At 40.0% G+C, this 22,018-nt stretch overlaps 1 protein-coding gene across 1 annotated transcript in view; it reads left to right on the plus strand.

The window, feature by feature from the left end:
• Positions 1-22,018, plus strand: part of dnah5 (dynein, axonemal, heavy chain 5) — a gene marked incomplete at both ends in the record, with an annotated part of 92,167 nt that overhangs the window by 20,369 nt on the left and 49,780 nt on the right. Inside the window, 29 exons of the mRNA XM_080039764.1 lie at positions 513-606; positions 1,313-1,455; positions 1,648-1,724; positions 1,806-1,930; positions 2,410-2,645; positions 2,956-3,174; positions 3,405-3,467; positions 3,856-4,094; positions 6,020-6,167; positions 6,312-6,404; positions 6,831-7,030; positions 7,201-7,354; positions 7,703-7,866; positions 8,069-8,225; positions 8,911-9,123; positions 9,441-9,665; positions 10,870-11,042; positions 11,674-11,744; positions 12,215-12,322; positions 12,488-12,675; positions 13,601-13,795; positions 14,545-14,679; positions 15,002-15,109; positions 17,276-17,429; positions 17,619-17,765; positions 19,007-19,248; positions 19,474-19,650; positions 20,386-20,590; positions 21,272-21,414. Coding sequence (XP_079895890.1) covers positions 513-606; positions 1,313-1,455; positions 1,648-1,724; positions 1,806-1,930; positions 2,410-2,645; positions 2,956-3,174; positions 3,405-3,467; positions 3,856-4,094; positions 6,020-6,167; positions 6,312-6,404; positions 6,831-7,030; positions 7,201-7,354; positions 7,703-7,866; positions 8,069-8,225; positions 8,911-9,123; positions 9,441-9,665; positions 10,870-11,042; positions 11,674-11,744; positions 12,215-12,322; positions 12,488-12,675; positions 13,601-13,795; positions 14,545-14,679; positions 15,002-15,109; positions 17,276-17,429; positions 17,619-17,765; positions 19,007-19,248; positions 19,474-19,650; positions 20,386-20,590; positions 21,272-21,414 — 4,596 coding nt within the window. The remainder of the gene's footprint in view (positions 1-512; positions 607-1,312; positions 1,456-1,647; positions 1,725-1,805; positions 1,931-2,409; positions 2,646-2,955; positions 3,175-3,404; positions 3,468-3,855; positions 4,095-6,019; positions 6,168-6,311; positions 6,405-6,830; positions 7,031-7,200; positions 7,355-7,702; positions 7,867-8,068; positions 8,226-8,910; positions 9,124-9,440; positions 9,666-10,869; positions 11,043-11,673; positions 11,745-12,214; positions 12,323-12,487; positions 12,676-13,600; positions 13,796-14,544; positions 14,680-15,001; positions 15,110-17,275; positions 17,430-17,618; positions 17,766-19,006; positions 19,249-19,473; positions 19,651-20,385; positions 20,591-21,271; positions 21,415-22,018) is intronic.

Consider the following 22,018-nt stretch of genomic DNA (forward strand, 5'->3'; position numbering starts at 1 on the left):
AGTGTACCAGTAGAAGCGAACCGTGCCACACCTTTTTTTTGTCACCCTTTCTTTGTGGTACCAAGCAGTATGAAAGGGTCCCAAAAGGGTGGAGCTACACACTGCAGTCAGTTGATTGGTTGACAGAATCATAATTTCCGTAATAGAGATATAACAGCCATGTCTAGTCACCTCGGCAAGAGGGAAGAGTCTTCTGTTTAGAGAACAGTGTCAGTGTACAGCCCTTTATAAATTGTGTGGCGTTTTTCCTCTTTATTGAATTAATCAGCTACACGGTCTTCCGCTGCTACAATGTCACAATTGTAACGTAGTCATCCGGCATAAACCCCCCTACCAAGTACGGGTACTGTCGGCAGTGGAAACGCAAGCCAAATCTAGAGTAACTGTGCCCTGCCGAACCATTCCGCGCTGAACTGTCCTGTGCTGTTAGTTGTAAACGAGTCATAATGTGGTGCTTTGTATCGTCTTCAAACCCTGAGGGTGTTCCTTACTGTGCCTTTTCTCTCTTAAAGCGGAAAATGAATGAGAGACGGATGGCGGCTCTGAAACAGGAAAGTTCTGAGAGTGAATCAGAGGATGGAGCAACAACATACAGGAGTCTGGCTGGTATGAGACGACATGACAACTGAAATGTCTTAAAATCAGCAGTTCATCAACTCAGCAGATGGCGATTTGACTTCAGAACAGTTGAATCATATTGTTTCCCCCATGTGGACCAGGCCATTGATCATCAGCCACTGCTACAGCCACAGTCACTTGAAAATTAGATGTCCTTATTTCACAGCTAAGCAGACCGAAGCCACACTGGACTGGGAGCAGATAGAGACGAGTTGATAGAAATAACTCTGACTATGTCAGCGGCTTCGGAGGGAAGACAATGAACTAAAATACATTTTAAAATCTAACTCCGATAGGGCAGCCCTTTAAGTCACATTGCACAGGGTGATTGATTTGCTAAAATGAACAAACACTTTAAGTTGAAAAGCCGGATATGAACATTGACCTTCAGATACCTTTAGGAAATAGGTTTTATAGATTTTCCCTAGTGATCCATTCATCGACGACACTAAAGTTCAAGTGGTAATAGTTTAAGGTAACATAAGTGATATTTAAAATGTCTATTAACTATAGTTGCAAGATACAACATCATCATAAAAACTTGTTACAAGATTCCGACGCTTTGAACAATCTTCTATTATAATAATTATAAATGAAGGATTCCAAGCAAGCAGCAAGCTGTTTGGATCCATACTCTCCAGCCACGTTCTGTACCTCCTATCACAGCATATCTCTCTAACTCTATACTATCCAGACGGCAGCACCTCAGACATCTCAGCATCTGTGATCCAGGCCATTCCATTCCAAGCTAGAAACTACTACAAGAGCGTGTCTGAAAACAAGGAGATAGTCAAGCTAGTGTCTGTTCTCAGCACCTCTATCAGCTCTACCAAAAAGGTACACCCTGTATAGTTGAATATAATGTGTATAGGATTGGGGAAAAACTTTACTGGAACCTGTGATTCTGCTACCTGTCTGCTTCAACATAAACAAGTGTGGCCACTGTAAATGGATAAAGGACGACTGTGATTTTATCCATTGTATTCCTCCCATTCCTTACGAAGCTCCTTTTTTTATATTACTTTGCAGGAAGTGATAACTGCTCTAGACCGTTTCAGCCGCTACCATCACATCTGGAGAAAGGACCGAGAAGACACCATGCAAAAGTATGATACACCGACCAATAATTATGCAATATCTGTCTCTAACCAATGTGAACCAACATTTTTCTTAATTTCTTTTAACAGATTTATCCAGGGCAGTCCTTTGCTTTCAGAGTTTGAGAGCCAGATTATTTTCTATCGAGATCTGGAGCTGGAAATAAACTCTGAACCAGAGTACATCACTGTTGGAGCTTTGGCTCTGTTTACAGGTCAGATTAAGTTGCATTTCCTAACTGTTACTAGCTGTCTTTGGTTCTTACAGCATTATCAACATATTGCTTTGATAAACACTTTGAAAACATTTATTTATAACAGATAAGTCTAAACTAGGGCTGGGCGATATGGCCTAAAAATAAAATCCCAATTTTTACAGAGTTGCGGTCAAAGCTGTGGTCAAGCTAGGCAGCCGCATCTAGATATTTATTGCACATTTTATAGTGCTATTTCGGTAAGTTATTGGCTCACTTGAACGCAGTGGGAGCGAGCCCTCGGCTACCGTATTTACCCTAGTTAAAGGGAAAATGGATTTTCTGGATTTTCATTGTTTAACATCGACCAAACAAATTGATTTGAATTATGATATAAAATAAATGTATCGACCAGCCCTACTCTAAACACAATTTGATTAATGAACTTCTAGGCCATCTATCACTGATCGCTGCACGTTCACATGTTTCTTTTGTATCAGCTGACCTGAAGTTATCCCTCACTGCTGAAACCAAGAACTGGATGATGGACTATGGACTGTACTGTAACAGGAAATATCGCTCAGAGATGGAGCAGATCTTTGCTTTTGTCGACGAAGCAGGAAAAAAGCTTAATCGGCAGATCAAAGACCTGGATGACATTCGCATCGCTATGGCATCACTAAAGGAGATCCGAGAGCAACTGATATCTATTGATTTTCAAGTTGGCCCCATAGAGGTAAAGCACAGCATTAGCTCTTCCATACAGCAGTGTAGTTCCTGACCCCCTTTTCCCCACTGCACACAACTGGAAACTAAATGTCTTCAGTAGTGTAAATAAGATCATTTAAATTAGATCATTTCAGCAGACCGTTGAGAGTGTTTCAGTAGTGTATATTTATATATATATATATATTATGTAGATGTATCTGAAGGTTACTGTATCCTGATATGAAACAAGCACTTAAGTTATATCTATTATTGTTCATTTCTTGACACAATTCTTTAAGATGACAGGTGAAAGCTGTAATCTATTTCCTTCCTCACAGGAGTCCTATGCCATGCTTCATAAATATGACCTGTCGGTGGCAAAAGAGGAGGCGGATAAGGTGGATACGCTGCGTTACACCTGGGAGAAGCTTCTGTCCCGGAGCACAGAGGTGCAGAACGAGCTGGTGGCCCTGCAGCCCAACTTCAGAGGAGAGCTCGTCAGCAATGTGGAGACCTTCCTGGAAGACTGTCAACACTTTTACCAGGATTATGAAAAGGTGTTGTCAGCCCTGGCAAACACTTACACTAATGTGCCAACTTCTCATCGAGCTATCAGTTGTAATTACAGTGCATACGTACTGTGGCTTTGGTTAATTATTCCTCTCTCCTCACATCTTTTCTTTGCATCTATCAGTGGGAGGGACTAAGATGCAGGGGATGGAAACGTGGATGCATTTAGGGCAATTGGGATGAAACCACTGACTCACTTTTTTTCTCTCTGCTTCAGGATGGCCCCATGGTGGTGGGACTAGCCCCTCAGGATGCCAGTGATAGACTCATCATGTTCCAGGTTTGTTACTGACGATCTGAGCTGGGCATAATAATCAAGCTAAGTATTGAGCCTGGCAGTCAGACAGTGTGCTGGTTATTTGGGTCTGGAAATTGACCCGGTTCCCTGCAGAGGCAGTGACATTTTTATTTTTACTATTGATGAAACCTTTTTACCCTTTTTTATTTATTTTCATCATCTTCTTTATTCATTGTTAATTGAAAGAACGGTGCTTGTTTTGTTGTTTGTTGACTGTGTAACTTCTGTCATTTGATAATCACTTATATTTAACTACCAATGTTCTGAATAGTTTAAAAAATAGGCTCTTAATAAAATAAATTTTTATGATTTTAATGTTTTAATGATGCCCCAATTTGGGATACATTTTTGCCATTCTTCTCCTCTTTAGAATCGATTCGACAACCTGTTTAGGAAGTACACCACCTACACAGGCGGCGAGGAGCTGTTTGGACTTCCCGTTACCCAGCATCCCCAGCTGTTGGAGATTAGGAAGCAGCTGACTCTGCTTCAGAAGTTGTATGGCCTTTACAACAATGTCATCGAAACAGTCAACGGTTACTATGATATACTCTGGGCTGACATTCACATTGAGAGGATCAATAACGAGCTCTTGGACTTTCAGGCGAGGTTAGACTGTTCATTTAGTGTGACATTAATGTGACATCTTTTTAGACCTAATAGCACTTTGGAGCGGTTTTTTTTCTGTGATTGGTTTCTTGTTTTGTTTATTTCTGTGTATCCAACATTAGCTAACCTGGAAGTGAAAGCGACAAGGCACTTCCAGGAAATATAATGCACTCATCTAAGGGACTACTGAGAAATCAGCCGATGAGGGTTTTTTCTGAGTAATCAAAATAAAAGTGGCATATGCACGTAATAATCAGGCCGTCATGGTGCTGCAGGAAGTGAGTTACCATCAAATTCAAAGGCTTACATATTAAGACCATAACATCACAGCAAAGCAAAATTCCATGATTTTCATATATCTGTCTTTCCCTCAGCATCACCGCTTTCCTGGCCTGACACACAGTCCTTAACCTGGAACTAACCTAAAAGAAATTTTTTGAGGGCTACGAACAATTTCAATTTAACCATTTCCAGTTACGTTTATATTTGCCCTCTGTCTTCTAAAAGGGTTTATTCCTTGTGCACGTGTCAAAGGGAAATTGAAGGGGCTGGGTTATTCAAGTTAAAGGTTCCATCTAGAGGAAAATGTAGTTTTTAATGTCTCCATTTTTGTATTGCCCTGAACGTGTGAAACTTGAAGGGATGCAAGCAGTTTGCTGGTACAAAGGGCATATGTGCTGACGCAAACAATGTGGAAGAAGACTTCTTCCTATAGCAGAAATGCTGTCTCATCAGTTGTAGAATGTTACTTTGGGTGGGCTGCAATGTGCAAAAGTGCTGGTGCATGTGTCTCTCTAAGGGTGTATTCACACCTGCCGTGTTTAGATCGGTTGAAACTAACTCAGGTGCCTTCGGTGCGCATCATTCAGGCAGGTGTGAATACAGCAATCGCACTCGGGGGTGGACCAAACAAGCGCTCCGAGACCCAGCTGAAGAGGTGGTCTCGATGCGCTTCCAAACCCACTCTGCTGCAGTTCGTTTATGGTGTGAATCCGACCCAATTGCAGGAAGCACTGCCCCATTTCTTTCTTTTCTTTTTTAATAAATCGCTGTCAGCTCCACATTATGGGAAAGTGTTGTTGTCGCCATTGTTAGGAAGATTAGTTGTGGTTTTACTGGGAGCCCCAAGCGAAAATATTACATTTGATAGAGACGCGTACACATGCTGATGTGTTCAGCCATCAGATGGAGAGGGTAGCGTCTCCCGCACCGTGCCAACAGGTTCACGCTGCGCTTTGCATGAAGTGTGTGTTTTTATTTTTCTTCCCATGGTAACGGGACCGTCAATAGAATTGACTCAATACTGTCCCCGTGTCAGTTTGGAGCTGAACTGCGCCGAATTGACACCGAGCTGATACACAGCTAAATCAGCTGTGTGTCAGCTTGAGCCTTCTTCTCGCGAGCCGCGTGTCCAGCAGCAAACATACAGTAAAAATGATGTTTCACATCGTAGGCTACAAGCCACATAAAGTGGCATTGACATAGGGCTACATAGTATAACCATATGAAACAACAATGATTTGATGTTTTTCTTCTTTTATAGTCTAGATGTAGGCCTTTTTATTATGTTTAACCCCATATTATATCAATGATATATTTCGAAGTTTTACTTCATTCTTCCTGCTTCTCTCCACCCCAGAATGTCTGTCAAATTAATGAATGACCTCAGATCACGTGTGGTTTTGCTTCGTAATGCTAGTTCACTTGCAAAAAGGGTAATATGAAAGTGGACCACACCAAACAAAAAAAAATCTAAATTCTATTTGGCCTGGACCAAAGCAAGTGAACTAGCGGACTTTCCCAGTGTGAATACACCCTAAAGGACACACATGTACACCTTTTGGACATTTGCACAGCAGGAATTTCTAGTTTGGAAGATGGGTATTGGCTTTAAGTTCTTTCAACATTGTCCCCTTAACTACCAGGTGTCGTAAGCTCCCTCGTGCGCTGAAGGAGTGGCAGGCTTTCCTGGACCTGAAGAAAACAATTGATGAATTCAGTGAGTGCTGCCCTCTGCTGGAACTCATGACTAACAAGGCAATGATGACTCGCCACTGGAAGAGAATTACAGAGGTCAGTGAAATGCCGGTTATTTCCGCTGGTATACTCGTATAATAATACCAGCTACAATGATAATAGCTATTGTTTTGACATTTAGTATGAATACACACTGCAATTTCTACAATGACCAACCAATCCATCTGGTTTTGTTCCTAGGTGACTGGACATACCTTTGAGGTCGAATCTGACACATTCAAACTACGCAATATTATGGAGGCTCCTCTGCTTAAGTATAAAGAGGAGATTGAGGTAAGAATGAAGAGTGTTTCAAGCTATGTAGGTTAAGAGATAAAGCCAGAGTACCTTCATTATTCTTCTCATTACATTCTCATTTACAGCTTAAAGTGCTTGAAAAATAAAATAATATATTTGTTCAGTGTCGTTTATTTAGCTAAAAAATACATTCATTTACGAATATTCGTAAATGTTCCTTTCATGTGTTAGGTCATGCATTAAGTAAACATACAATGTGACATAATTTCAATATTCCTTAATACTTTTCTTATGATGCAGTGAGCATTAACCTTAACCTAATTCATGTGTTTGAACTAGCATCATTTTCATGCAGGCATTTAAATCAGCTATTGACACCTTAATACTGTGTTAAGATATTTATGTTGCCACCACTATTGAAATAACTGATGTTTTGGCTAAATGTGGGGCCTTCATACACAGGATATCTGTATCAGTGCTGTGAAAGAGCGGGATATCGAGCAGAAGCTTAAGCAGGTGATCGCTGAGTGGGACAACAAGACTTTCACTTTTGCTAACTTTAAGACCCGTGGAGAACTGCTACTGAGAGGAGACAGCACATCAGAAATCATCGCCAGCATGGAGGACAGCCTGATGATGTTGGGCTCTCTAATGAGCAATCGGTATGTCCATGTTGATTGTCAAAATCTTCAGTATGAGGACAAACTACTCTTTGTGGGGGACATTTATGGGGGATACTTGGGATATTTATATAGTATATAGTCTTATTGACCCTCCAACCGCACAAGATGTCACGGAGTCTGGTATAATAAGTCTGACATTCTTTCCCCAGGTACAACACACCATTTAAAGCTCAGATTCAGAAGTGGGTTCAGAATCTTTCCAACACTACTGACATCATAGAAAATTGGATGACTGTTCAGAACCTCTGGATCTACCTGGAGGCTGTGTTTGTGGGCGGCGACATCGCTAAACAGCTGCCAAAGGTAGATTCAGCACAATGCATTAGTGATATTTGATTTTCTAATCTAAGGGGATGATTGAAATGCCATGGTGTTCAGGCTAATGCACACAACTCGGTTCCATATTGCAATCCCCCCTTTCATTATTGCCTGACATTTACATTTCATTAAAAATACTACCGGATCATAAATCCCTCATTTGTGATTTGAATTATTTTCTATAGAGAGCTTTTGTAAAAACACGCCTACCTGACCTTGAGAATTATTGCAAGTATCATCTTTGATGGGTGCGTATAATTGAAGACATTCGTCTCCTAACAACACTGATAAATCAATAATAATCAGATTACTAATGGACTTAACCTTTTTTAGGAAGCCAAGCGTTTCTCTAACATCGACAAATCATGGGTGAAGATCATGATGCGAGCCCACGAGATGCCCAATGTAGTGCAGTCATGTGTGGGAGATGAGACTATGGGACAGCTGCTTCCTCACCTCCTCGAACAGCTGGAGATCTGCCAGAAGTCACTAACGGGGTGAATACCGAGGACCAAAATCATTTTACAACTCAAAGCAATATGAGGGTCAAAGTGTCTGTAGTTTAAACATTGTTTCGAAAAGGAAGATGACTTTTTAAAACCGTTGCGATAAACTGATACAATAAGCAACAATGTATTTTAGTGTTTATTGCTGTCAGTTGCTGGTAACTTCTCATTTTTTTAACATGCCGTCAAACAGCTATCTGGAGAAGAAGCGTCTTCTGTTTCCTCGTTTCTTCTTTGTGTCTGACCCTGCCCTGCTGGAGATTCTGGGACAGGCCTCAGACTCCCACACCATCCAGGCCCACCTCCTCAATGTCTTCGACAACATCAAATGTGTCCGATTCCATGACAAGGTGAATTTGCCATGGAGCCTCTGAGACAGTTTTTGTTGTTGTGTTTACATTACGCGCTTGGCCTTCTGACGTGGTCGGTGTTACAACACTCACACCTTACAAAACCTTCTGACAAGAGTTTATTTTTGCAGAACTGAAGGTCTGTGGGAAAAACAACAAAATAAAATGCAGTACAAGGCAATATCAAAGTCATAGTTTTTTATTGTCAGTTCTGATATATGCAAGACATACATCAGAATCGAAATGGCGTTTATCACTGGCCCACGGTGCAATAGGAACGATAAAAAAAATAAGAATAAAAGAGTAGTATAGAATAGGACAAACGTAACCTAAACAATATTTACATTGGATACATTCTAAATACTAAGTAGTGCAAATTAGTTTTTTGTACAATATGAAACAGTATGTATGAAATAGAAAGTAAAAAGTAGTTAAATTGAAATGTTTTTTTTCTTTTTTTCTATTAATTTATTTAATTTTATTGTGTAAATGTGTGATGTGATGACACATATTTACAGTATGTGCAATATGCAGTCAACTTGATTGTACATTGTAAGGCATTTTGATGTGCAGGCTGAGTATTGAATAGATTAAGAGTGCTTGGTTCAGAGTTCTTAGTCCAGAGGTCTTGTGTAAATATGATTTAGTATACAACCGAATCTATAAAACAAATGATCTTTTTCAGGTGTACGACCGTATTCTGGCTGTATCATCCCGGGAAGGGGAGACTGTGGAGCTAGAGCGTCCTGTCACGGCAGAGGGGAATGTAGAGGTGTGGCTCAACGCTCTGCTGAAGGAATCCCAGAGATCTTTGCACCTGGTGATCCGACAGGCTGCCCTGACCATTCAGGACTCTGGCTTCCAGCTCATCGACTTCCTCAACTCCTTCCCAGCTCAGGTAGATTATAGACGGCAACGAACCAATCCACTAATATTTCAAAACCCCCGTGCCGTTTCTCTCTGTGAAGTACTGTGTGGACTGAAGAGAAAAATAGGTTTGAGAAATGAAATTATAAAAAACTAGACTAACATTATGAATTTAGCAAATGAATTGTCTGTAGAAGTTCTGTGTGTTAAACATCAATCTAGTATTTGCTTTGATTTGGAAAACTTTTCTAAGACCGCTTGTTCGCGAAAGCAATATTTAAGATGTGATGTTTACCGCAGATTTGACCGTCACAAAGTGAGGTGATTTAACAAATGTTTTTGCTCCAGGTGGGCTTGTTAGGTATTCAGATGATGTGGACAAGGGACTCTGAGGAGGCCCTGACCAATGCCCGATATGATCGTCGCATTATGGCAAAAACCAACCAGTTATTCCTGGATCTGCTCAACACACTCATTGACATGACCACAAGAGACCTGGAGTCTGTTGAGAGGACCAAGTATGAGACCCTCATCACCATCCATGTCCACCAGAGGGACATTTTCGATGACCTGGTGAGTATATTGTTGATCGTTTAGTACAATGTCCCATGTTGTATGTTGGCTCAGTATACTGAAGTTTGTTGGACAAAAAAAAGAAGCTCTTAACAGTGCCTATCCTTTTTTTTTAAACTGCCTTTTGATATTCCGATACCCAACCGTTGGGGTTTCAGAATACAAACAGTGTTTGTTGCATAGCGTCGGTTCTATCTGACAAAAAAGTCTTCAAAGCATTTTCGATGACAGCCAAGTAACATTTAGATCCTAACAACGTACTGTCTTTGAGGTCTTCACTTCATGAACAATAGAAATATCCTGGCTGGTCTCCAAGGTGAACAAAACAAGTGTGAAAAAACATTATTTGAACAACTTTTAATCATTATATAATCTCCACATATCTGTCTATATGTATTCTACTGTCTTCTTTACCTCTCACAATCATCTTTCCCAAACCATCTTTTCTAACATCTTTTTGCTGTCGTCTTCACCTCACTTCCCTCTCCTGCAATATTTCCTAACTGTCCTCTTCTCTCCGATCATTTTTCCCTCCTTTCACTTTTTATCCCTCCTTTTCATCTCTATACCCTCCTTATTCTGCCGCTCCTTTTAACTGCACTTCATACACTCAGTCTTCCTGTCTGCTCGACTTTCCTATTTTCTGCCATCCTCTCATCTCTCCTTCAACTTTCTTCCACCTCATTTTCATCTCATGACCTCTAACCTCTTTTCTTTCATCCTCCCCTTACCTGCCTCTCTCTCTCTCCTCAACTATTTAACATAACCTTCCAGTAACCTGCACCCGCATACAACTTGCCCTTCCACCGTTTCCTTCCTGCTTTTATCTCTCCTCTCACATGACCTCCTGAACGGTGCCCCCTCCATTTCCAATTCTTCACCTACTGTCTTCTCTCCATCCTTTTATCTTGCTCCCCCTTCAGTTTCAGATGAAAGCTTTATTGTCTGCTGTGACAGAAAATCGTCTTAGACCTGGCTCATACACACAACATACGGTGCAAAACAAACGTGGACAATGTGCTCGGCTTTCCTTTCAACTGCTTGGGTGTAAAGTACTGATAATGGAATTTGAGTTTGGCCATTTATTTTACTTGCTTGGTCAATGATCCGGGAAAGCTTTGACTCATTTAAAAAAAATAATTCCTCTCTCCATCGCTCTTCTTTTCTCTTATTTATCCCTCCTCCTGACCCTTCCTCTTTTTAGTGCCGGCTCCATGTCAAAAGCCCCAATGACTTTGAGTGGCTGAAGCAGTGTCGTTTCTACTTCAATGAGGATTCGGACAAGATGATTATCAACATCACAGACGTGGGCTTTGTCTACCAGAATGAATTCTTGGGCTGCACCGAAAGGCTTGTCATAACGCCGTTGACTGACAGGTACAGGGCCATCCATGAAAGTGCACACACACACACACACACACACACACACACACACACACACACACACACACACACACACACACATCCTCATGAAGGCAACATTAAACTGACATAACAAATATAAAGTATGTGGACAACCCATCATAAATACAAACATTGTATATAAGGGCGTCTTTCAAAGCACCAAAGGTCACCTCATTTAGAAAATTCTTCTTAACGCAGTTGTTTGATTTGTTCTACATTTTTTTCCAGAGGACACAACATTTCTTTCAAGTGCAGTTTCATCATTATTTTTCACTAGAGGCCAACCATGCAGTCAAAGGGGCAATCAGTGTTAAGCCAGAGGGCCTAGGTCACATCACAGTGTCTGTCATTGTCTCTGCTGAAGTGCCCTTGAGCACAATACTGAATCCCCACCAGCCTCCAGGGTAGCATTCTGCAGATGTGCCTGACCTCCAACCTCCCTGTGGAGAATCTAACCATGTTAGTTTTATTTTGTGGTAGATTGAATGCAAGGGGAAATTAAAACTGCTTTGTGAGGTGGCAAAGAAGGAAAGTACAGTATAAAAAAAGTATTATAGTGGTATACATATGAAATGTATTTGTCTTCCTCTCTATGTATGGTCAGGTGCTACATCACTCTAGCCCAGGCACTTGGTATGAGCATGGGTGGAGCTCCCGCTGGTCCTGCAGGAACAGGTAAGACTGAGGCCTTGAAGTATCAACTCACTGACCACATTTTAATGATATACTGATTTTATACAATCTGCAAACTAAAGGCAGGACTAAAGACGTTACACTAGTAGTATACTGGTTGTTTGGGATCAAACTGAACACTTGGACTTTCTTTTTTTACTGTTTGTAAAATGCCATCAAAAACCCACAATAGTGACGCAATATCATATTGACTGCATCACCATAACTGTGTCTTGCCAGTTGTTAGATTACAATGGTGATTAATATAACAGGAGCCCTGTTCAGGCTCTAATCAGATAATGGAACAAATCAGAGAAGTTTAAGGGATCCCACTTATAGACATACTGTATACAGCCTGGGGCACATAAGGCATCACAAAACACATTTTGGTGTTTTGGTTTGATAATGTATTTGTATTTTTGCACCTCATGTAATGATGTGACAAATATGCTTGTTTGAATTGTTATAATCAGGGAAGACGGAGACCACAAAAGACATGGGCCGTTGTCTTGGAAAGTATGTTGTGGTCTTCAACTGTTCTGACCAGATGGACTTCAGAGGCCTGGGGAGAATAATGAAAGGTATGAATCACAGAGCAGCAAATGCATTGATGCATTTGTTATTATAAATACAACAGCACCACTTTTATTTTTATGAATCATAATAAGTATGAGCCAATTGGGTATTGAATAAGTTGGAGTTGTACGTTAACCTCATTCATCAAGTTGCATGTGTCTCATCTCCAGGGCTGGCTCAGTCTGGTTCGTGGGGCTGTTTCGACGAGTTCAACCGCATTAACCTCCCGGTGTTGTCGGTGGCGGCCCAGCAGATCGCAATAATTCTCACCTGCAAGAAGGAACGTCGCAAAAACTTTATCTTCACTGATGGAGACAATGTGGACATGAACCCTGAGTTTGGCCTCTTCCTAACCATGGTCAGTGACACAACAGAGCCAATTATTTAAAGAGAAAAAAGGCTATTTGTGTTAAAATGAGTGCCTAATAGTAGTCATTTTGTAATTATGTGAATGTGTCATCCATTGTACTGAGCTAGAGGTAAGATAAAAACGGGTTAATGCACCCAGTTTTAACTGCAGAATGACAGCATGATGATTAATTTGATTCCAAGCAAAAATAACTTGGTCCCATTAATTAGAGAGATTTAATCATTCCTAACATAATCCAATTTTGTAGGGATTTAATGAGAATGGGCGTAGCCAAATGAAATCCACCTGGACGATGTCTTTTTTAACAAGCCAGTTTGTACAATATTAAAGATGACAGACTGCCTTTAATACTATTAGCCAGTAGCCACTGTTCATTACCATACAGTGCTAGTTAAATCACTGTATCTCCTTGGCACAGTTGCTATCCCAAGGCAAGTCATTAAACAGAACAGTGAAATATGTTTCCCATATGGGGAGAGGGTTCAAAGATCATTCTCTGGTTTTAAGTGTGGGTGTGTGTGTGCATGTGTATGTGGAGACAGTAATCAAAGGCATGCTCTGTGAAGAGGAGGGCCTAAATTATGGCCATAGGGATTTAACTAGCTGAAGAGTAGTGCTTGCTGTGAACTTAAAAGATGTTCCAATATAAATAGAGTTGCGTAGGTGTTGCGTGTATAGCCATCTTGAAGCGTTGTGCACGATACTTGTAATTATTTGTAGTACCTGTAAATTTATTAATAAACCCGCTTTATGACTTTCTGTCCTTTTTATGTGGTTGACATGTTCTTTTTTACGTTTATTTTTAACAGTATAATTTGAGATCAAACGTTCGATGATATACAAGGTGTGATGTATCTTTATTTCCTATTTTCTCGCCATTTAAGACTCCCCTTGTCCTTTTTTTCTTTTACAGAACCCAGGTTATGCAGGTCGACAGGAGCTTCCTGAGAACCTGAAGATCAACTTCCGCTCAGTGGCCATGATGGTTCCTGACCGTCAGATCATCATCAGGGTCAAATTGGCCAGTTGTGGGTTTATAGACAACATTGAGCTGGCCCGGAAGTTCTTCACTCTTTACAAGTTGTGTGAGGAGCAACTCTCCAAACAAGTAAGAAAAACTGGATAACATCTGAGTAAACAATATATTTTTGGTCTGTTATCAGACTTTAGGCTTTTCTAACTTTATTTCTCCCTGTTTTTTTATACATACAGGTGCTCGATATATTGTATTGGTTGGTCAGAGCACAGGCAAAGGTGCAAAAATGTATTGAGTATTGAGAAAAAGGGTCTGTGCACTTCAAATGCAAGTATTTAATAATAAAGCCTTTTTATCGCTAAACCTTCAAGGTAAGCCTAGTACAGGGTGTTTTAATGGCTTTAAAGAGAGCACACAGGAAATTCAATTCGCAATTATGTTTTCCATGGTCCAAATAAAAACATTGAAAATCCCTCAAATATAACTTAAAACAGAAACTATAGCTAAATCAATACACAAGGCAATTCCATTTTCACAACCATGTTCCTTGATGAAGGTCTAAGGAGAAACAGCTTGGTGATTAAATGATTAGTAATAACTTGTTTTGGACCTACATGTGCAGAGCCACCCTCAATTTATAGTATTATTATTTTTTAAATGTATCAAATGCAATATTTGATTAAGTGTCTAAAGCTTCATGAAGCACAATGCAGTGGTCTCTGGCTCTTAACTGGTTCAAGTCGGTACATGATTTATGAGTCAAATGATTTGTTGCTTTCATCTACATTGTTATTTCATTTGTAGTGATGATTATTGAGGCAAGTTTACATAGACTGCAAACATACCTTGATGAATCTAAAATGCTAATTGTGATTGTCCAGGTTCACTATGACTTCGGACTGAGGAACATTTTGTCAGTGCTCCGAACATTGGGAGCAGCCAAGCGAGCCAACCCCAATGACACAGAGTCCACCATCGTAATGAGGGTCCTCAGGGACATGAATTTATCCAAACTGGTTAGTAACAAAGTAGAAAACAATAGTCCCAGATAGAATTGACTTGGTCAGAATGGCTTATCATGAAATTGTAAAACTAAATTTAATAATAGGACAATTAACATGTATTTTGATTGAAGTTTTAATGAGCAGGGAATTAGAATACAGAATGCACAAACAATTTATGTAATGAATATAAATCTAGAAAGACAGTATTGAAAAATATATTATCAAAAAGGCACACAATTTCAAATACTTTTTTAATATGAATCGTCCTCAGCTGTTTCGTGTGTGTATTTGCCCACTCTTTGTCTATGTGTATGCACACATGTCTGTTTGTTAGATCGATGAGGACGAGCCGCTCTTCCTGAGCTTGATTGAGGACCTCTTCCCTGGCATCCAACTTGATAAAGCAGGATACCCCGAATTAGAGGCTGCCATTGACAAACAGGTAGGGTTCTGAGGGAGTGAGGGATGAGTTTGTCTGTGTTTGCAAGGGATAGTGAAATGTCAAAGAAATAAAGTAGGACAGAGAGATAGAGTGAGCTTGAGTGAAGAAAGACAGAGAAAAGGTAAACAGATGGTGAGAGAGGGAAATGATAAGCAGAGTTAAAATTGGACAAAAGACTCATTGGCCATGATACCACTGTATCTCTCATGTCACTCTTAAATGCCTCAAGATTTAGCACCCAAAGGGATACAAATGGTGAATACAAATAATTAACCATGTGTCACGGCCCTCACCAGACGTAGGGCAGAGTAAATAGAAAGTTAGAGATAAAGTAAAATGTTAAGTCTTCATATTACAGCATTGTTGTTTATGTGCTTTAACATATGTTTATCGCTATATCACCAGATATCATCAGATAAAACAAGATAATCCTTTGCGTCCCACAGCTGGGAAGTTTGCAGTGTTACAGCAGAAAACGGGATAGTGCTGTAGTTATAAATAATAAAGAAACAAACAGACAGTGGGGTATACTTGGCAGTGGCGTTTTCTCCCGGAGGCCAAGGGAAGCCAGGCTTCCCTGTTTTTTGGGCTGTAGTTGTCATCCAATAAAAACATTTTTATTAACAGTTTCGGTAATTCTTTGGTGCTGTGTTGCTGTCATTTCTTCCCCATTTTTCTCCTCTCATTGAGCATTTCACAATGCGCGAAACAGCGCCCCTTTACATTTAGATTCTAGTCGGACAGATTACAGGCGTGTGCAAGTCCTGGTAAAGTGACCTAGTTCTTAAACGAAAAGGATGTATAGAAAGTATGTGTGTATGTCAAGCATATAACTGATTGTGTGAGTCGTGTCTCACGTGAACGTGAAACTTAAAATAGCCTATAAAACGCCCCCTAATTATATTGTGAATGAATTCGAATCTGTATTGGGCATTAAGCGGCTAGTTGTGCATTCCGGTCGGGGTGGGGGGTGCATTTATAATACAATGTATAATTTAATAAAATGATTATGAGGTGTGTGAGTGAGAGAGTGAGTGAGTGAGCGAACGAGCGGTGTTGGACAGATTACAGTCGTGTGCAAGTCCTGGTAAAGTGACCAGGCGCTATAATAGCTCTTGTAGTTACATTAAATACAAGCTGCGACGTAGCCTACTCTTTTATGTCCCCCACCTTCCAATAAACATGTAGATTAAAGGTGTTGTCTCACTTGGCTTCCTCAAAAAAAATCCCCACGCCACGCCACTGATACTTGGTAAACAGATAATGCACCTTGTGATATTGGACATGAGTGATTTTAACAGATGGGTGCATTATACAATAAACTTGAAATCGAAACATGGTGTCTGTTTATTACTGTTAAAGTAACATAAGATGAAGAGGAAAAATAGGAATGATCATTTCTGAGTTGAAAAAAGTATTCCTCAAATGATTCCTTAGTTCTCCTATTAAACTTATATTTTTTGCTTTAGGCAAACTACCATGTATTACATTAAAGATACATTTTAATGGGGGCGCCCTTAGCTCAGTCGGTAGGGCGTCCCCCCCATGGGCCTCGGCCAGCAGCGGACCCGGGTTCGATTCCAGCCCGCGGTCGTTCTCTGCATGTCTCTCCCCTCTCTGCCCCATTTCAACTCTGTCTCTACACTATCAATAAAGCATAAAAAATGCCCAAAAAAATCTTTAAAAAAAAACATTTTAATAATGTATCTAAGGAAATCCTTGCATACATAGTTCAAAGCAGCACAGCTGTCTTATATTTCTCCTCAGTACTAATCCTACACACTTCATTAAACATGTATGTGTACAGTCATGCATACATCGTATGTGTCAAAATAGTGCAGAGTAAATAGAAAGTTAGAGATAAAGTAAAATGTCTTCATATTACACCATGTGTATGTGCTGTAACGTATGTTTATCGCTATATCACCGCATGTATCATCAGATAAGACAAGATAATCCTTTGCGTCCCACAGCTGGGAAGTTTGCAGTGCTACAGCAGAAAACGGGATAGTGCTGTAGTTAGGTATAAATAATAAAGAAACAAACGGACAGTGGGGTATACTTGGTAAACAGATAATGCACCTTTGTACATTGTTCACTACAATGATATTTGACATGAGTGATTTTAACAGGTGGGTGCATTATACAATAATTGTGTTCCCTCAGGTTGAGGACGCAGGTCTGATCATTCACCCTCCCTGGAAGCTGAAGGTCATCCAGCTGTTTGAGACTCAGAGGGTCCGGCACGGAATGATGGCCCTGGGGCCAAGTGGGGCCGGAAAGACCACTTGTATACACACGCTGATGAAAGCTATGACAGGTAGAGGATTTTGTACATGTTGCGGGATGCATGTTGAGGAAAATAGACAGACAAACACTGGGACTTGGGATTCAGATAAAAGAAAGACATGGACCATTTTCTCCCTTTTTTTATGTAAATGTGATGTTAGATTCACTTAACTTACAAATCTATGAGTTTATATCTCTGTCAATATATTTCTTTTCCCAGAATGTGGTCAGCCTCACAAAGAGATGCGCATGAACCCCAAAGCAATCACAGCACCTCAAATGTTTGGTCGACTGGATGTAGCTACAAACGACTGGACTGATGGCATCTTCTCTACACTTTGGAGGAAAACACTGAGAGCAAAGAAAGGTTTGACACGTTTCTTACTCAACTTTGGTGTCATCATTGGAGGTGAGATCAGCGCATTAAATGTAGAATGAAAGTAATTTATAATTGAAAGGAAAAGAAAAAAATAAACTAATCTTATAAACTTAAAATCAAAATATGGTGTCTGTTTATTACTGTTAAGTTGGCTAATATGCTTTCATTAACCGCATCTTTTCTTCTAAATTAACACAAGATGAAGAGGAAGAATAGGAATGATCATTTCTGAGTTGAAAAAATGATTCCTCAAATGATTCCTTAGTTCTCCTATTAAACTTGTACTTTTTTCTTTAGGCAAACTAGCATGTATTACATTAAAGATACATTTGAATCATTTATCTTGGGAAATCCTTGCATCCATGGTTCAAAGCAGCACAGCTGTTTTATATTTCTCCTCAGTACTAATCCTACACACTTCATTAAAAATGTATGTGTGTACAGTCATGCATACACCGTGTGCTTGTGTCAAAATATGCATCTGATTTATTCATCATATGTTCCCATGCTTATATTCATATCTGTAAGCAGGATGCACTCCATATGTCTGCCGTTTGCCTCTGTGCCGCTTCTTGCTGTTTATACCAAAGCAGATGATGGGGAGCTATAACAGGGCTCCAGAGTAGGGATTGGCACAAGTTACTCGAGGGATCGCTTGCATTACTCGAGGATCAATCGATTCCTCTTTTAACTATTCTCTATTTTTAGAACGCAACACATCCGTCTGCAGAATAACGGTGCACCGCAATAAAGCCTATACCCAGCGCTTAATGCTTATTGTCAAACAGTCACAGTTACCATATGATATTGAAGGAGAAATGATATATGCGTGTAAAATCTCTCTATATTCATACAGCTATCACTTAAACAGTATGCACTGTTCATAACACAGGTCTCTTAGTCATCCAGCTTTGCAGTAATTGCCAGTTAAACTTTGAGTATCCCGGTCGTTTTATCCAATCAGGAGACAGAGCGCCATAAAGAGGCGGTTCTATGTGCCGTGAACAATGAGTCGTGTCTCTCCATCGCGGCACTATCTGACGAAAACGGCTGGCAGTTCAGACTTAATTTTAGTAAGAGTAGTGATGCCACCTTTGAAATACACTTAATGCATGTGTGGAGGCCATTTCATCCAACAAAATAGCAAACTATGGGTAAAAGTGCAAGGTCGTACATCATGCCATATTCATATATATGTAAATAAACAAACAAGCTGTTTTCTCTCTCAGGAGAGCATATCTGGATAGTCCTGGATGGACCAGTAGATGCCATCTGGATTGAGAACCTAAACTCAGTCTTAGATGACAACAGAACTCTTACACTGGCAAATGGAGACCGTATACCCATGGCCCCCAACTGTAAAGTTGTTTTTGAACCACACAACATCGACAATGCCTCTCCAGCCACGGTCTCACGCAATGGCATGGTGTTCATGAGCTCTTCTGTGCTCAACTGGAGCCCTATACTGGAGGTGAATCAACTTAATGAAAAACTGCTTTAATACATTAATGTTTCCATTACATTTAATATCACTTTGCCTGAATGATCAGTTATCTTGGTTCAGAGTACTTGACATTGTTGACATCACACAACTGGGCTATGGCTTTTGTTAACAGCCCTCACCCTGATTCATTCAAAAAACAAATGTAATGCATTAATCTCACTATACAATTAATTCTTTGGTTGTTGTTGTCAGGGTTGGTTGAATAAACGCTCCCCCCAGGAAGCAGAGGTGCTCAGGGAACTCTTCTCTTCCTCCTTCTCTGAGCTGTACCGCTTCAGTGTGCAGTCACTAGAGTTCAAGATGGACATGCTAGAGGCCTTTGTCATCATGCAGTGCATCAACATGCTGCAGGGCCTCATACCACCAAAGGTAAGGTTACAGCTGGTATGAATTCAGACCAATGGGACAGACGGCACTTGTTGTGTATGTAGAAAAAAAGTTGCATTCTTACAGTTGGAACTAAAATGGATGCTGTAGTAACAGGGAAAAAACTTATTGATAAAAGGCATTTTGAATTGTTTGCTGTTCTAAGTAAAAGCCTAAAACAGTTGGAAGTTAATGGATGGACTTGAGTGTTAGGTCTGTAATCCATGAAATGCTTAGTATTACCTTAGGTTGTGAAATGATAACAGATGTAAGCTCAGTACTGCATCAATAAGTAAAATGGTTAAATGGTTTTCAATCACATAATAATTTTTTTTTTCATTTATCATTTCAAAAGAAAAGCCAAATTGAAAACCACTGAGTTATACAAGCCTTATTATGCCACGTTGTGTAATTAGGGGATAAAACCAGCAGAAGAACATTTTGTTCATTTTCTTATCTTGCTTCTTTTTAATACCATTGGTGTTCGGATCACGACCAGTAATGTTCATTAGTTATTAAATGTTAATACAGGCTCAGTGGATTAGAAGCTGTATTGTAGATATTAATTATCTGTTCACTTTGTTTAGGCTGCAACCCATAAGCGTTATGTTTTTGTGTTCAAGCCAATACACCTTAGTTGAAAGTTTCAGCATCGATATTTTCTTTTCATGACTGAATGTGTTTTAAGTTTAGTCGTTTGGACAAAATCTTTGAATTGAAATAAGTGCTTCTCTACAGGAGCAGTGTGGCGAGTTATCCAGAGAGCACTTGGAGCGGCTGTACGTCTTTGCACTAATGTGGAGCACCGGAGCTTTACTGGAACTTGACGACCGGAGAAAGCTGGAGATCTGGCTCAGGGAGAACGATAGTATCTCTTTAAACCTGCCAGACATTCCTCTTGACAATGAGGACACCATGTTTGACTACCATGTCACAACTGACGGTATTCATGCATTTATAAACAGATATCATCACCTGTAGATTAGATGCCAATTAAAATGTAAAGCTGTTCCTTGACAATTAGAAGCATTCTAGCTTATGATGCACTTTTGGCTGCCGATGTTTATCTAATTGTGGAATTAAGTTAAGCGGGGGAATTTCGGAAATATTCCAAATTGGGAATTTATGGGAATTAACTGGAAATGGGGGTAATTTAAATGGACTGTATTATATCTAAACAAAAAATATAAACATAAAATTTTGTCATAGACAAATCCAGGCAAAATAATACAGTTAAAAAACAAACAAAAACAAAAAAATTAAAAGACCCCGTTTTACTTATCTTTATATAGTCCATGGGCTCAAATGTCTGGCTTCAATAGTCGTGTGCCCTGGGCTCAGAAATGTGGCCTCAACAGTTGAGGGTTTTAGAAATCATCTGTACCTGTAATGGAGGAATGCACAGTGCATGTAGGGGGCGTGGCCTCAATACACCCTGCAAGATATTACTAAAACATATTTTCCCCAACCATATTTAAAATCACTGTTAAGGGCCAACCTTCCATTTACTAAATTATTTTAATTCCCATGGACAGTTTCCAACTTGAAAAATTCCCGGAATTTTGCAACCCTACTCACCACTAGGTTTATCTTTTGAATGTGTGCTCATGTATTCTTCTTCCAGGTCAGTGGGTCCACTGGAGTACCAGAGTGGAGGAGTATGTTTATCCTTCTGAAATCACCCCAGAGTACAGCTCCATCCTGGTTCCCAATGTGGACAATGTTAGAACGGACTTCCTCATTCAGACCATCGCCAAACAGGGCAAGGTGAGGTTTGCTAATAAAACAATCTAAAGTACTGTATATCTGTGTAGGTTGTCATGATACAAGTCATACAGGACCCTAAAGAGACGTAAACAGGAGCATTTTGTATATACACGCCCCTCTTCTTAGCTTCTTTGAGGTTTATAAGGGGTTTTAGAGAGGGTAGCTTCCATTTAATATTTTCTCCACTCTGTATTATGCTTGAGTTATTCTTGGATACAGCTGAATAGACACACGTTCACATGCTTCAGATCAATAACATGGCAGCACGGACAGATGCATCATGGCACCGCTAAAAGTCCACATTGAAATACTGTGGTCGATAGCTTGGTTTTAAAGCCCATCAAATGCTCCAACGAGTGGCATTCATCATAGCGCCTGGGTGTGTATGCATGTGCGTAAGACTCATTCAGATTCATAATGCCTGAGGAGAGGAGAGGAGAGGAGAGGAGAAGTTCTGCATGTTGCTGTGTTTGTAAAGAAGTGGTGTGTGAGATTTCACTTATCTTGACATGGTGAATGTGATTTGCTTTCTTTTTGAGAGTTGTTTCATTATTTCAAGCGTTGAGGAAGTTCCATGAATTGATTATCTCATATGGCTGGTACA

This window comes from Ammodytes marinus, assembly GCF_949987685.1.
Source record: "Ammodytes marinus genome assembly, chromosome: 13".
In the NCBI taxonomy this organism is placed as follows: domain Eukaryota; kingdom Metazoa; phylum Chordata; class Actinopteri; order Uranoscopiformes; family Ammodytidae; genus Ammodytes; species Ammodytes marinus.